At 36.5% G+C, this 15455-nt stretch overlaps 1 protein-coding gene across 1 annotated transcript in view; it reads left to right on the top strand.

Annotated features, from left to right (window-relative positions):
- GDAP2 (ganglioside induced differentiation associated protein 2) overlaps window positions 1-15230 on the top strand; it is a 71741-nt gene extending 56511 nt beyond the window's left edge. Inside the window, exons 13-14 of the mRNA XM_036849178.1 lie at window positions 10343-10486; window positions 14670-15230. Of these exons, the coding sequence (XP_036705073.1) occupies window positions 10343-10486; window positions 14670-14717 (192 nt within the window). The 3' untranslated portion in view covers window positions 14718-15230. The remainder of the gene's footprint in view (window positions 1-10342; window positions 10487-14669) is intronic.
- Window positions 15231-15455: the final 225 nt, after the last annotated feature.

Here is a 15455-nt window from a genome sequence, read left to right as displayed (position 1 = left end):
CTTCTTTCATTGTTGTTTTTAATTCTAATTACTAGTTTAATTTTCTACCTTATGTGTTAGCCTGCCAGATCTGTGAGAGTTATTATATAGCTATCTTGCTCATAATTACATCCCTAATATCTAATCCTGCATCTTGATTTCATCAAGATATCTAGTCCTTTGGTCCTTTTACTTTTTCTGAAAATATCTTCTTTTTTTTTTTTAATCTTTATTTTTCTTCCCTATCCAGCCTAAAACTCATGTTCCATCACTTCAGCCACTCTTGTCAATAAATAACCTATGTCTAAAATAACCTATGACCTCTTAACCTTTCCATCACACTTGCCCATCCAGACCTGATCTTGAGCTATTCCATCATTCTGCTTTCTTCACTCCCATATCTGGGTTGCTGAGCAGTGATGGAGAAATCATAGAGCCATGTGAATTTGGGCTTCTCAGCAGACTCACGGGGCATTCACTGCTAGCGGTCCTTTGATGCTTCACTGAACAGTGTCCCAGCACAGCTGTCTGCTCCCCTCAAGCTCTGTCCTACCAGCAGTTCCTCACTCCAACAGATGGCCTTGCCTCATTCTTAGCTGAGAACATAGAACACATCACTGAGGAGCTCCCTGTCTTCTCCCTCCCACCCCAAACTTACATGCCATCTCTCCCTATCATTGCCTCCGTTTATTCTGTCACAGAAGTGTGTTCTTTCTTAATGAAGGGCAGTCCCTCTACCTGTGCTCTGGGTCCCATAGTGATAACAATAGCTAATGTTTACTAAACACTTACTGTGTGCCAGTTCTTCCCATGAGTTATCTTGTTTAAGCCTTATAATCTATCTATGAAGTAGATAGTAGTATTATTCCCATTGGGTAGGCAAATAAATTGATGCTTAGAGAGATTAAATAACTTTTGCAAACTAAGCGACTGTAAAGTAGCAAAGGCTGGATTTGAATCTAGGCATTTGAATTCCAGAGCCTACACTCTTCTCTGCACATATATTGAATATTTTCCCTGTCCTCAGGAACCTCTCTTCAGCAATTATCCTCTTTCTTATCTCCCATTTTTCTGGATCTAACTCATCACTTTTTAAACATGCTAAAGCCTCCGCTTATCTCTCTTCCCCTTTACAACCAAAATTTTTTAGTGTAATCTGTGCCCTCTGTGCACCATCTCCATTTGTCATACACCTGAAATTACTCCAGTGTGGGTCAGATCCCACTATGGCAACTAAAGCTGCTCACACTAAAAATGCCAGTAATTTCTGTTTTCCCTATACCCTTAAGCACAGTTATCACTTCTGCCTTGAAACACTTTGTCTTGGCTTCTTTGAAACTTACCCTGCCTAGTTTTTCTTCTACTTCTAGCCACTCCTTCTCAGTCTCCTTTGCGGTTCCCTCTTTCTCTGCTCATCGTTTGAGTGTTAGTGTCCCCAAATCCTCTGACTTCTTTCATTCTGTACTTTCTTTTTCATTCCTGTGCTTTCAACAACCCTCCAAAATACATGCAATTCCCAAGTATACGTCTGGAGAGGCCGTAAAGTCTAATGTTTGAAAGCATGGATTTGAGATTCAGGTAACGTAGGTTCTAATCCCAGCTCTACCAGTTACCAACTTGTTTTCTCAGGCAAGTTATATAACCTCTCTGTGCTTTAATTTCATCTTCTGTAAAGTGGGGATAATAGTAGTACCTACCTTGTGTAGTTGTCAGAAGGATGAAATTAGTTAATACATGTAAAACGCTTAAAACATTATCTGGCATACAATAAACACTCAGTAAATGTTAGCCATCATCATCATTGCTGTGCTTAGACCTGCATGTTGAACTTCTGATCAGATATCTTCACTTAGATGTCTTACAGGCCCCTGAAGTTCAACATTTTGAAAACAGAACTACTCATGTTGTCATCTCCCACTCCCTCCCAAACTGCTTTTTGTATTCCCTATCTTTGTAAATGGGACCACTGTCTACCCAGATGCCTAAGTCAGAAACAAGGGAGGCATCCTTGGGTACTTGCCTTACCTCATTCTCATCATACTGCATCACTTCTGTGTGCTTACTATTGTCCAATTCTATGCCTGTGTCTTTAGTCCCACTGCCTCTACTTTAGTTCATCCCACCATCATCTCTTACCTCAAAGGATGCAGCAAAAACCTAATCAGTATTCACGTTGTCCTGCCTCCAGTATAGCACTATTCCAGGTGCCTTCAGGCCTGCCTAGTGAAATTTTCTTATAATATTAATATAAGAAGTCAAAAATATTTACTATTTACTATAGGGGCTTTTGTAAAAGTTTGCCAACCCCTGGTCTAGGCTAAGAAAAAAAAGAAGAACCTGAATATATCAGTGAGGTTTGGAGAAAAGATGACTATTTTTTGGGTGTAAAATCCCAGGATTTAGTGATTTATTAAATGAGTACAGGTGAGAGAAAGGACTGTGTCATCCATGACTCCCAGGTGTCATCATATGTAGGGACCATGGATTGGGATGTAAATTTGAGAGCATCATCAAGTAAATAGAGCTTTAACTCTTTAAAAAGTGTTAATGAATAAAATCACAGACTTAGACCAAAGAGGACAGCTAAAGACAGAGCCCTGGGATCAGGGAAGGAGATCAAGAAGAAGTAATCAAAAAGCAGCAGGAGAACTAAGATTGGCTAATGCTGTGGAAGCCAGTGGATGGGAAAAGCATCAGAGATGGTAGAAATAGTTATTATTTTAAAGCACTGTGGAGAAATTAAGTAAGATAAGTAGTGAAAAGTCCTCATTAAATTTCATAACTAAGATGAGTGAAGGCTTCAGTGAGAATGTTTTCCACTTTGGGATTTGTCACTGTTTACAAAATTGTTGTCTGTCATTGAAATACCATCTTTAAATTTTGCATGAAGTATTTTAATAATTCTTTTAAAAATTGCAAATTTCTTTTAGGTCCCTCAGTGTTAGAACAGCACAGTAGAAAGTGCTATGCTTATGGGAACACTGCTTGGCAAGGCTTAAAAAAATAAAGTAAAATGTGTGAACAGTCAGTTAAATCACTTTGTCTTTCCTACTCTTCTTTCAGTTGAGTTCTGATTACATGGTCTTATCAGATAATATATTATTAACCTTCCCACTATTGGAAAAGTTAATTTTGTTATGCTCAGCAGGTGGCTAATTTTTTCTTTCTATAGCACATAAGGAAGAAGTGCTTGACTATTTCCCAAAATCTCATCATCCATTTATTTTTTTTATTCATCCAGTAGCTAGTGAAATTTTTTCTTTAATGGAGACAAACAGAAGAGTATGTCGGTTTTTAGCATGTCTTCGCAAGAATGTCTGCTATCCCCACTTGTATTCAGTATTGTACTGGAAGTTTTAACTAGTGTAATATGGCAAGAAAAAGAAACAAAATGCATATAGTTTTAGAAAGGAGTAAATAACGCTGTCTTGATTGTCATTAACAGATGACATGATTATCTATGTAGAAAACCCTATGGTATCCTCAAGAATGCTACTAGAACTGATGAGTAACTTTTAGCACGGTTTCAGGGTTTAAGATCAATATTCAAAAATCTATTATATATATTAGCAAGAAACAAATTGAGATTTAAAAAGCAATATAATTTAAACTAGCATCAAAAATACTAAGTACTTAGGGATAAATATGACAAAAGATATGAAAGACTTGTATAATACACTGTACAAGTTATGTATACTGCAAAACATTAATGAGAGAAATTAAAGGAGACCTAAATAAATGAAGACATATACTGTATTTATGGATTAGAAAACTGAATACTGTTAAATTGTCAGTTCTTTCTAAAACTATAGATTCAATTCAATCCCAAGCAAAATTTCAACAAGGTTTTTTCTGTAGAAATTCAATTAACATGCAAAGAATCTAAAATAGCCAAAACAACTTTGGAAAAGAAGAACAAAGTTGGAGGACCAACACTACCTGCTTTCAATGCTTATTCTAAAGCTACAGTACTCAAGACAGTGAGGTATTGGCATGAAGATAGACAAAGAGATCAATGGAGCAGAATTAAGAATCCAGAAATAGATTCATGTATTTATGGATAACTGATTTTTTACAAAAGTGCAAAGTCAGGTCAGTGGAAAAAGGATAGTCTGTTCAACAAACAATATTGGACCAATTGGATATCCATATGCCAAAAAAAAAAATGAACTTTGATCTATATCTTGTATCACATAAATGGATCAAGGACCTAAATGTAAAACAAAACTTTTTAAACTTCTAGAAGAAAGTATAGGTGAAAAAGCTTTGTGTAACCTTGAGTAAAGCAAATATTTCTTAGATACAACACCAAAAGCACAATCCATAAAAGAAATTGAACTTTATTAAAATTAAAAACTTCTGCTCTTTTAAAGATAACTAAGAGAATGAAAAAACAACCACACAACCACAGCCTGAGAGAAAATCTTTGTAAATAAAACATTTATCTGATAAAGGACTTATCTTTAGAATATATAAAGAAATCTGAAAACTTAATAATAAGGAAACAATTTAGAAATGGACAAAAGATTTGGGCAAAATACTTCACCAAAGAAAATATACAGATGGTAAATAAGTAAATGAAAAGATGTTCAGCACAATTAGTTATTAGGAAAGTACCAATGAAACCAAAACGAGATATTACATTCCTATTAGAATGGCTAAAATTTAAAAGACTGTGTATCAAATGTTGGTGAGAATGTGGAAGAACTGGAACTCCCAAATAGTGCTGATCAGAACGTTAAATGGTATAGAAAGTTTGGAACACAATTTAGCAGCTTATTTAAAGAGTTAAACATACACCTACTGTGTGATCCAGCCATTCCACTCATAGATATTTACCCAAAACAAATGAAAGCATATCCATTGCCTGTACACAAATGCTCATAGCAGTTTTATTTGTTATAGCCCCAAATTAGAAGCAACCCATATGCTCATCACTGAGAGGATTGGTAACCAAACTGTGGTATATCCATACAGTAGAATACTACTCAGCAATAAAAAAAGAATGAACCGTTGATACATGCAACAACACAAATGAATCTCAACATATTTACGCTGAATAAAAGAAGCGTGTACATAACAGACGAGTGTCCATACTATGTAATTCCCTTCATATAAAATTCTAGGGAATACGAACTAATGTATAATTTTTCTACAGAAAGTAGATCAGTGGTTATCTGTGGACAGGGAGGAGGGGCGGGAGGGAGGAGTTACAGAGGACCTTGAGAACCTGTAGGAGTGATGGGTATGTTCATTTTCTTTCTTTTTTTGTTGTTTTTGCTGTTGTTGTCGTTGGCTGCGCCGCGTGGCTTGCGGGATCTCAGTTCCCCAAGCAGGGGTTGAACCCAGGCCACGGCAGTGAAAGCCCAGAATCCGAACCACTAGGCCACCGGGGAGCTCCCAGTGTTCATTTTCTTGATTGTGATGACGGTATCATGGGTGTATACGTAATGTCACAACTAAACAAATTTTATCCTTTAAATATGTGCAGTTTATTGTAAGTCGGGTATATCTTAATAAAACGTGTTTTTTTTTCTTTATTTTTAAACCGCATGAGATGTCACTGCACTGCCACCAGAATGGCTAAAGTTTAAAAAACTGACAATACCAGATATTACCAATGATGTGGAGTAACTGGAATTCTCCTACAGTATAAGTCACAATGTGAATTTGTGCGACCACTTTGAAAAAAGTTATGACAGTTTCTTGTAAACTCAATATATACCTAGTCTGTGACTGAGCAATTCCAATACTAGGTATTTACCCAAGTGAAATGAAATATATGAGCATAAAAAGACTTCTACAGGAATGTTCACTGCAGCATTAATCATAGCAGCCAGTGACTGCCAGCCAAGGTGTCCATCAATAGGATTATGAATAATTAAACTCTGCTGTATACTTGTAATGGAATATTTCTTGGCAATAAAAGAGAATATAGATACTACTGATATACACAGCAGCATGAAGGAATCTTAAAAACGTTATGCTGAGTGAAGGAAGCCTTACGTAAAAGAGTCATACTGTATAATTCCACTTATATGAGATTCTAGAGCAGGCAAAACTAATGCATGGCAGAAAAAAAATCAAAACAGTGTTTGCCTCTGGGAAGAGGGGCATGAGGGAACTTTCTGGGGTGATGAAAATGTTTTGTATCTCAATCGGAGTTTTGCTAATACAAGTGTGTACATTTGTCTAACCAGCAAAAGTACACTTAAAATCTGTGTATTTCATCGAATGTAAATTTTATAGCAAACTGAACAAACACTGAACTCTAGTTAAAGATATGAATGCTGTATTTGGGGAACGTTTACTGATGTCTGCAGTTTACTTTGAGATGCAGCAAAAAAGTAAGATGGGTTAATAGATGCACAGAGGAACGGATAGATGTGTGATGAAGAAAACTTAAGGAAAATGTTAATGATCATCTGAGTGATTTCTGTACCAGTGTTCCCTGTAAAATTCTTTCAACTTTAGTGAATGTTGGAACATTTTCATAATTTTTTTAATGGAAAAAAACCTTTTTTTACTTTTGTCACAAATTCAGACTTATCCGAAGAGTGTTCCTCTGTACCAGACTTACGAGAATACATAGCCACTGTTTGCTAAGATCTGACTTTTAACCCCTCCTTCCCCACACAAGAGAGTCAGTGAATAGCTATCTTTCCCCCACTGCGACACCAATGGATAGACATTACCAGAAATTTCAGTGTTAGAGCCACTAGCTTTGGTTGTCACACCATTGGAATTGCTTCAGGTAGAAGTCAGTGCGAATGGCAGGTAGGCAGAGGCTGAAGAGCAGATGTATAAAGTGAAAAGCATTATGTTACCTTTCCATAATATTTTGGGATGGAGAAAATGATGGAGGATTGAGAAAATAAAACCCATGTGTAATGAAATCCGCCATTATTTTATACTAAGTCGAAAACTGTAAATGGAGTGGTTGTAATTATAAAATAATGAGATGAAATCAAGGGATAATAAAACAATAGAATCACTGTTCTGATTTCCATACTTCTCAGATCTTTTCCAGGGCACTCCACCCAATGTGATAAGTTGACTGCTCATATAAATCACTACTCTTTTTCTTTCTTGAAGTTCACTAATAGAACATGAACTAATAGTATTTAAACCCACTGTTGATTCTGGCTCTAGTAGATGACCTAAGTGCATACATGTGTGAACAATCTTTTCCTAGTTTATGTTGTCTTGTGATCCCATGTTCTTGGCCGTGCGTTTGTGAATAATTGGATGAAAGAATTTCTAGCATTCACAGAATATCATAGCAGCCTTTTTTTCAAATTTTTAATTTTCTTCAGTTTTTTAAAATAGTAGATACTGAGTAGAGCAAGTTTACCTAAATAAATATATATCTATGACTTATGTTGTAAATAACTGAAAATTAAAAGCTGAGCTATATAAAAATAAAATGAAAATAACTCAAGACAATGCTCTTGGGTCTCCCTGAATGGAAAACTTTTAACTGGGTTTCCACTTCTGTCTACTTTGAGTAATTTTCTCTTGCTCATGCCTAAAGAATGTAAAGGAGGTAATGGGAGAAAATGCAACAGAGAAATGTGTTTGTCTTTCAAAGAGTGTGTGCCTAAGATCACTGCCCATTCTTCCCCAACCCAGTCTTCTCTTTGAATTTACCACCACCAGCTCACCGTGTCAGTACATGCAGCATAGTCAAGGGTCCTTTCATAGAACTGTGTAACTAAGAGGGACTTTAAAAATCATTGAAGTCCAACTTGCTCGTTTTGTAGATGAAGAGACTGAGGCCCAGATTGAAGTACAACTTGTTTTTGTAGAATGAAGGAATATTTGACCATCCCTAAATAGTACTAAAGTAATAAGTCCAGAAGTATTTGTTAATTCTCTCAACACATGTTGAATTGCTTACTTTTCATGTTGAGCATTAGTTAGACCCTATAAATCCCTATAAATATGGTATTGAAGAAGAGAATCCCCACACAGGGGAACTTAGTCTATTGAGAGAATCAGCTACTACCACACAGAGTGTCAGTTATATAGTAATATGAGTAAACACGGAGTTGTTGGAACGCTTAGAGGGAAGATGCTTCTCCAGCTTTGGCTGGAGTGTAGGTACTCAGTGAAAGCTTCCTCACAGAGGTGAGTTCTGACCTGAACTCTGAAGGACAATTCTTAGCCAGGCAAAGAATTGAGGAAAAAGGTTTCAGGACTAAACGAGCAGCATGTAAAAAGGTCCTGAGGTAAGAGACAGTGGAACACAAATACCCTGTGTAGTCCCTTCTAGTTCCGTAATTTTATACCTTTTTCCACGTAGCACAGCTCCTTGCCTGTGATAGGTATTCATGTGTTTCTTTGGGCCATTCATTGCATTTAGTACTTTATGCCTTAGGAAGTTGTTGTTATTATGCTTATAAGCTGGCTCCTTTTCTAGAGTCTAAGCCCCCATTAGAGGAATGGCCAGGTCACTGTTACCCTGTATCACCTACAGCTGTGCCCAATGCTTAGCACATAGTAGATTCCCAGTAGATGTGTAACTCCTTGCACAGTGTATCTCCTGACACATCCGCAAGGTTCTTCTCCGTTCTGACTCTACAATCTTTATTTTCTTAAACTCTTCCTAGAGTCTCTAAAATCTTCATGGTCTCTCCGTAGCACTTACTAGTTTATCAGCTAACTGGTTGTAGAGCTCCTAATCTAGTTTCCAGAAGTTTGTATCAATTAGGTATAAAACAGCATGTGCTTTGAAAACAAAAAAAAAAACTGATGTAAAACACTGGGGATTGGAGTGTAATTAAGTGACAATCTAATCTGAGTTAAATTAGCTCACTTGGTTCTAGAAAGGCTGAGTGCCTCCCCGCCCCCTCCACTACCCTCCAAATAAGCTTGGTAAGATGAGAGGATACAGAGGGTAATGTTAGTGTCTGAGGCCTTATACCAGTCATTGGTCGTATAGCCGAAATAGAATAGTGACCCAGGCCATGAAACTCAGTATGAAATAGGCCTTATCTTCATTCATTCATTCTTTTTCAGATACTTGAGAATGCATGGTCTGTCTGTACCTTCTAAAACTTTAGACCATTCTATGATTGTCTGCCAAGTACTAGGGAACTTATAGAAGTGAATATAAGAAACTACTTATATTCCTATGAAGTAAGATAAATGCTATAAATGAGATTTAAACATAAGGTTATGTGAATTCAGTAGAGGGGGTAATCTGTTTGGAGCTGTAAGGGAGAAATAATGGTAGAGATGAGTCTCTACCGAGTCTTGGAAATTTGGATAAGATTCTGATAGAGATAAGTGTAATGTTGTCTCTGTTATTCCATGCCTTTTCTCATAAGTAGGTATGAAGACAGTGTGTTGTATTAGGGACCAGGAATACGTGAAAGGTTTGGAGCAACCACTGAAAAACATGATAGGGTGTCAAAGAGAAATTTAAAAAATGATTGGCAAGTGCCCAAAGTGGCATGTACTGTATTTATAATGTACCCAGTTATATACTGGAATGTACTATGCCAGTGCACTGAGAATTCATATGCATATGTTACCTTCTTCAAATAAAATGAGGATAGCAGTAACATTGTACCTACCTCATAGAACTGTTGTATAAGCTGTTGGTAAACATGACTAATTATGATTGTCAGGTTGGATAGATGAACAAGAATTTGTAAATTCTAGCTATTGCCTAGCTCATGCCAGTATTGTTTGCTATCAAGAATTCTCTCTTTTTTTGGAACCAACAAATTTTGCAGACTAGCTTTTATAGAAAGATTGCAATATCATGAAGTGAAATGAGCAAAGGTGGCTCCACGTCTGCAGAAGATTCACTTTGACTGAGAAAGAGACTGCATGCCAAGTGTCAACTGAAAAATAAATGTCTCAAAACTTGGCAAAAATTTTCAGTCTCATTTGAAGTAATGAAAAGAGTTTATGAGATTTGGAGATGTTAACCATTTTCAAAGTACCAGTGAATCAGTTCTTCCATCAAATAATGCAGTGGTTTTGACCACAGCCCACAGTAAGAAGCATATTATATTACATCCCAACACATGACACGCACTGGAGCACATAGACATGTAACAGAAACTGAAGCTTCATGAGACAAAGCTCATCTTACTACATTCCCTAGTAATTGTTGCTCTAGCATGTTTCTTTCTGTTGTTTTTAATACTGTTCACAATCCACTAAACTGATTGCATAATCCACTGATGCACTACAACCTGCACTTTGAAAAACACTGCTTGTTACAAGATTTTTTTGATATCAATTTCAATTTTGAAATAGTTTTTACCTAGCATAAATTTTCAAAATCATGTGTGTATTTCCAATTCAGGCCACTGGCTTAAATTATTTTTTTTCTTCTATTAATCAGGTATCAACATGGTTTTTTACCACCTTTTCTGTCTCAGGACTGAAGGACAAAATCCACCATGTGGACAGCCTCCACCAGCTGTTTTCTGCCATCTCGCCAGAACAGATCGACTTTCCTCCTTTTGTCCTTGAATATGATGCCAGGGTAAGAAGTAGCAGGAATTCTCCCTTACCTGCTGTATTATCTTAACTATTTTATAGCACAAGTGCGTCTGAGCACGTCATCTTTTCATTGTGAGATGATAATAATGCAATTAATGTCTTTTAATAAACTTGATAGTATCGTTTGACATTCTTTTCCTGTGGTAACTTTAGGAAAATGCTTGGTTCTAAGGGGGGCGCCTTTCCCCCAGTAAACTTTTCAATGGGAAGTATTTCTGCTGTAGGTTTATAGCCAATCCTTGCTTGTGCTGTCAGTTTTCCACCACCTTTGAGATACACCTCTCCCTAATTTTGTTAAGACTGAATGGCTTTTCATCTGCATAAATAGAGCCAGAAGAATCTGTTGGTGTCCGACATTTTCAGCGTTAATTGTAAGCCAGGTCGCCTATCCTAGTCTTTCCCCTATGAGAAGTTTCATTTTGCTAAAAGTTTGTATAAGTGACAACCAATACATTATTCCTTACAGATACATTTATGAATCTATTAAACAGTAAGAAAGGACTACTCTAGAATTTCTTCAAAGCTCTATTCCATTGTACTTATTCACGCTATCACTTTAGTAGTTAAAAACAGAGAAGTAAGTAACACGCTTGGCCAAAAGGTTATCAATTGCCTTATTTAATTATTGCTGATTGCATATTTTTATGCATGAATCAGAGAATATATTTGCAGGTTATATTAAGCTTAAAATGAGTTATTCTTCCTTAATTATTGTACAACATAGGTACAGTAAAGTAAATATCCTACAAGACATTTTCTCTCTAACGTTTCTACAACTTCAGTTATGATTTCTGTTACCCTTTATGTGAAGAGCAAAGTATTTAATGTGTTCTAATGGCTAACAAAATGTCATGTTTTGCTTTTGCACAAAGAGGATTTGTAATTGGAGTCGCTGGATCATAAATACAAAGATTGTTGAATATATGGGAGGCAGAAAAAAAGAGCATCCGGTTTTATTTCTTGCAGATTGGTAGAGCAGAAAATTGCCTTATTATTTTTTTGAACTATATATCACTCTTCTTAATATTTTAAAAAAAATGGATAGCTGGAAATGTGAAAGGCACTGAAACACATTTTGATACCAAAAATTTGGAATGATGATTCAAAGCTAATGTCTAGATTTATCATTTATTTTCTGGTGTAGAAATATATAAGTTAGGATGTACTGGTTAGGAAACCCAAAAGACCAGTTTTTAAGCCAACACGTTTTCTATATACTTAACGGCCTACAAAGCAGGCTTTCATTAAATATCAACACCACACTCAAGCTTGGTTTTGTTTTTTTGTTCTGTGTGTATGTGTTTTTAGTGTTTTTTTTTAATATTTTGTATATCAAATACAGGCCTAATTAATAATGTGATTAATCAAAGTGAAATAAAATAACCTACAATCTAACACTTAGGTCACTGGATCACCTTTCTGTACCTGTATTAGAGCTTTCTAAAACTGAGATATCAGGCCATCTATATATAAAGGCCAAAGAGAGGAATAAAAAGAGAGAAGAAACAGAAGAAGGTGTCAGGAGATGATGTGGAAAGGGCAGTCAGAGGGCAGAGCCCTAGATACACTGCAGCTTTGCACATTATGCTGCGGTACTTTGGCTCCTTCGTAGTTGGTGGGGAGTGTTGAGCAAGGGAGAACTGCCATTGTGTTCCTGTTTAGAAAGATGGCTAAAGAAACAGTGTAGAGAGGGACCAGACAAGGGTAAAACTGTAGACAAGGATAAATAAGAGGCTGTCAGAGGAAGCCAGAGGAGAAATGAGACTAGAGCCAGGCAGCGGTAGTGGTAATGGCAAGGGTTTGAAGATCTTAGAGATAGTTAGAAGTAGACGTTTTAGGGAATAGAATCCACAGCATTATGGTGACTGAGCAGCCAGCCATTGGGAGGAATGAAAGAGGAAAGAAGCCCGAGGTGACTAACAAAGTTTCTGCTTTGGGAGACTTGGAGAATGGTGTCGCCACCATCCCAGAGAGGCAATTTGGAGGAAGAGCACTGCGGGGGGGGGGGGGGGGTCTTGGAGAAAACAGACAGGTGGTCTGTTCAGTTTGTGACACACTAGGTTTGAGGTGCCCCATGGGACACTGAGGTGAAAGTCTAGAAGGTGGTTGGATAGTACCTTGTAAAGAAAAGTTTTCCTTTGCTAGGAAGAATTAAAAATATGATTAGAGAAAAGGAAACGAGTGTAGAGTTGGTCAGTTTTATTATCGTATTCAAGTGTGCTTTGCCCATAGTCCTTTACTTGGTGAAGGTATGACGTGGTTGGTTGTTGGCAGTGAGCTTCTATTTTTCTGGGTCTTATGTGACTTAGTGACATAAATTTTATAGGATTAAAAGGAATCTTTGACGGTAATTAGAAGGTAATTTTTATCTATCTAGATCAAAATGGTACTGAGATCATTTCAGAAAGGGAGCTAGTCAGCATTCTTATAGTCAAAGAAGAGAGTGTAGAGATTTACCTGGTAACAATTCTTCAAAGTTCTGTGATTGTTTCCAGAAATAGAGAAAGTATTCGATTGCTCGGCAGTCTCTTCCACAGTGTGAGACTAATATAAAAGCTTTATTTCATAGCATTAAGAATTAGATTTTCCCTTCTTACTTTATCACAATTTAATGTAGATACAGGAAGCCTAGAAAAATACCGTAGTGGAATGGAATGGAGAAATCTTAAAGATGGATCGTGAACCATTTCTTTTCAGTTGAACTTCAGGATAGATTTCTCTCTTCAGGCATGTTTCTTAAGCATAGCTTCTATGCATATTGAGGATACTGGAGTGATTAGTATAACAGATCCTGGTAGGAAATTCTAAAATACAAAAAAAAAATGTTTTCATTAATTTTTGTCAAGTATCCTAAAATGTAGCCAATCTTTGGATTTGTTTCTACTGAAATTTTTTTTTTAACCTGGTCAGATTTATAATCAGAAAGTTAAAAAAAAAAAAAAGAAAGAAAAGAAAAAAAGAAGAAGAAAGTAAGTTTTCCTAGATATTCTCTTGTTTTCCTGGTTATGGTCCCAGGATCAATTTCTCCTCCAGGGCATCTGCTCTGAAGAATGGCAGAGCTTTTGATTCACTTAGTCACTCAAATAACATTTAACTGCCTATTATGTTCAAGACTGGAGGGATTTAATGCTCCATAACTATAATGTAAATATACCCTAAAGCAACGCTGTTTTCATCCTACCTTTCATTCTCCATATCTAACTATTATCTTACATTCATATTAAACATTTTTTGTTTATGGTTTACTGAAAAACAAGTTACTTGTCAAAGAAATACTTTCCTAAGTAACAAGAAATGAATCTTAAGTCTCATAAATGTAATTTAGGGTCTATCTACCATAAAGCTAACTGTCTTGACTTTTATAAGATAAAGTTAGCCAAAATAAGGTCAAAAAATTTCCTTACACTGATTTATTGCTTTCTACATTTGACATTAAAGTTCTAGCATTCATTTCTCCACCTTGATCTTGAACGCCCTAAAAACTGTCATTGTTAAAAGCCTCGCCACTCAGGCATGTCATGGAGAAGACTCATTTCTGCCAACACAGTTGTAATTATTAAATTCCTTGATGATGATTTTTGTTTCATAACTCAAAGATTCGGCACGCAGCAAGACAACACAGCCTAACAAAAAATTCACTTTGTTATAAAGCAGAAACTAACACACCATTGTAAAGCAATTATACTCCAATAAAGATGTTTAAAAAATAATCATCATCATCATCTGGGCTTTAGATATGGATAGACATGGATTTAAAATTCAGGCTCTCCTGGTTGCCAGCTTGGTGACCTAAGGTGAGTTATGCCATCTGTGTGATCCTTAGTTTCCTGTTCTGTAAAATGAGGATGTTACCTACTTCGTGGCATTATGTTGTGAGGATATAAAAGGATAATGAAAGAAAAGTGCTGATTAAGTGTCTGGCATATAGAATGTTCAATAAATGGTAATATTTTTAAATATCATCATCCTGATTACCTCTGCCTACATTATACCAACTCTGACTGACTCCAGTGGAACTGCTCTGTTGGCTTGAGGGCCTGCTCAGGGCCAGGCATGTGCTAGACATTTTCCATACGTTAGCTCATTGGCTCTAAATCCCTTTCTTTTACATTCCCAATTACATTGATCTTATTATTTAATGTTCTTGTCTTTTTTTCTTTCTGCAGGAAAATGGGCCTTATTATACATCTTATCCCCCATCACCAGATTTGTGATCTGCTATCTTTCAGTGCTGCTGGTTTCTAAGGACACCACTTTCTCCAGAGATCACTACCTATTGAAGTGATATTCATTTTTGCTGTACAGCTCCAGAGAGCCTTTTGTCCCCACCTCTCTGGTATTTTTTTATTGACTGTATATTTTCTGGCACATAAGCAATCTGAAAATGGTAGGCCATTCTGAACTGTGCACTTATTTTAAATTTGTATATTTGTATCAAATGAAAATGTTCACTTTTCGAGGGTTGTTAATAGAAATTGGGGAGCAACTTTTGAGTATCTTCAGTCTCCTGAAAGGACACTGGATTCTCCATTAGACAAGCCACAATATTGTCCACATCATCTCTTTAACATTGCACGCTTTCTTTGTGTACTCAAGTGTTTCTCAAAATATATGGAACCAATGTATGCTGAATGGATGCCTTGTTTGCTTCAGACCCTGGCATTACGTTTTATACAGATAATTCAGTTATGATAAAAGAGAATTGTCTGGGATCAAGGATGTAGAAATGTATCTGATCAAAAACGTCAAAATCGTTAGCAAAATATAGGTCTTAGAATTTTACCGCACCAGTTAAGACCGAGACTTAAGGACTAAAGTTCCTTAGATGGTATGATTTAAGATTGTCACTGTTCTGGTCTCAACAGTGGGGGAAAACAAGAAGACTGTTTCTTCAGCCTTTTTCCTATCATCATAGATGGTTTGGTCTCCTTATTCAACAGGACTGCACATAT

The sequence above is a fragment of the Balaenoptera musculus genome, chromosome 1, assembly GCF_009873245.2.
Source record: "Balaenoptera musculus isolate JJ_BM4_2016_0621 chromosome 1, mBalMus1.pri.v3, whole genome shotgun sequence".
Lineage (NCBI taxonomy): Eukaryota > Metazoa > Chordata > Mammalia > Artiodactyla > Balaenopteridae > Balaenoptera > Balaenoptera musculus.
The sequence above is the reverse complement of the archived record's forward strand: the minus strand, read 5'-3'. Positions and strand labels throughout refer to the sequence as shown.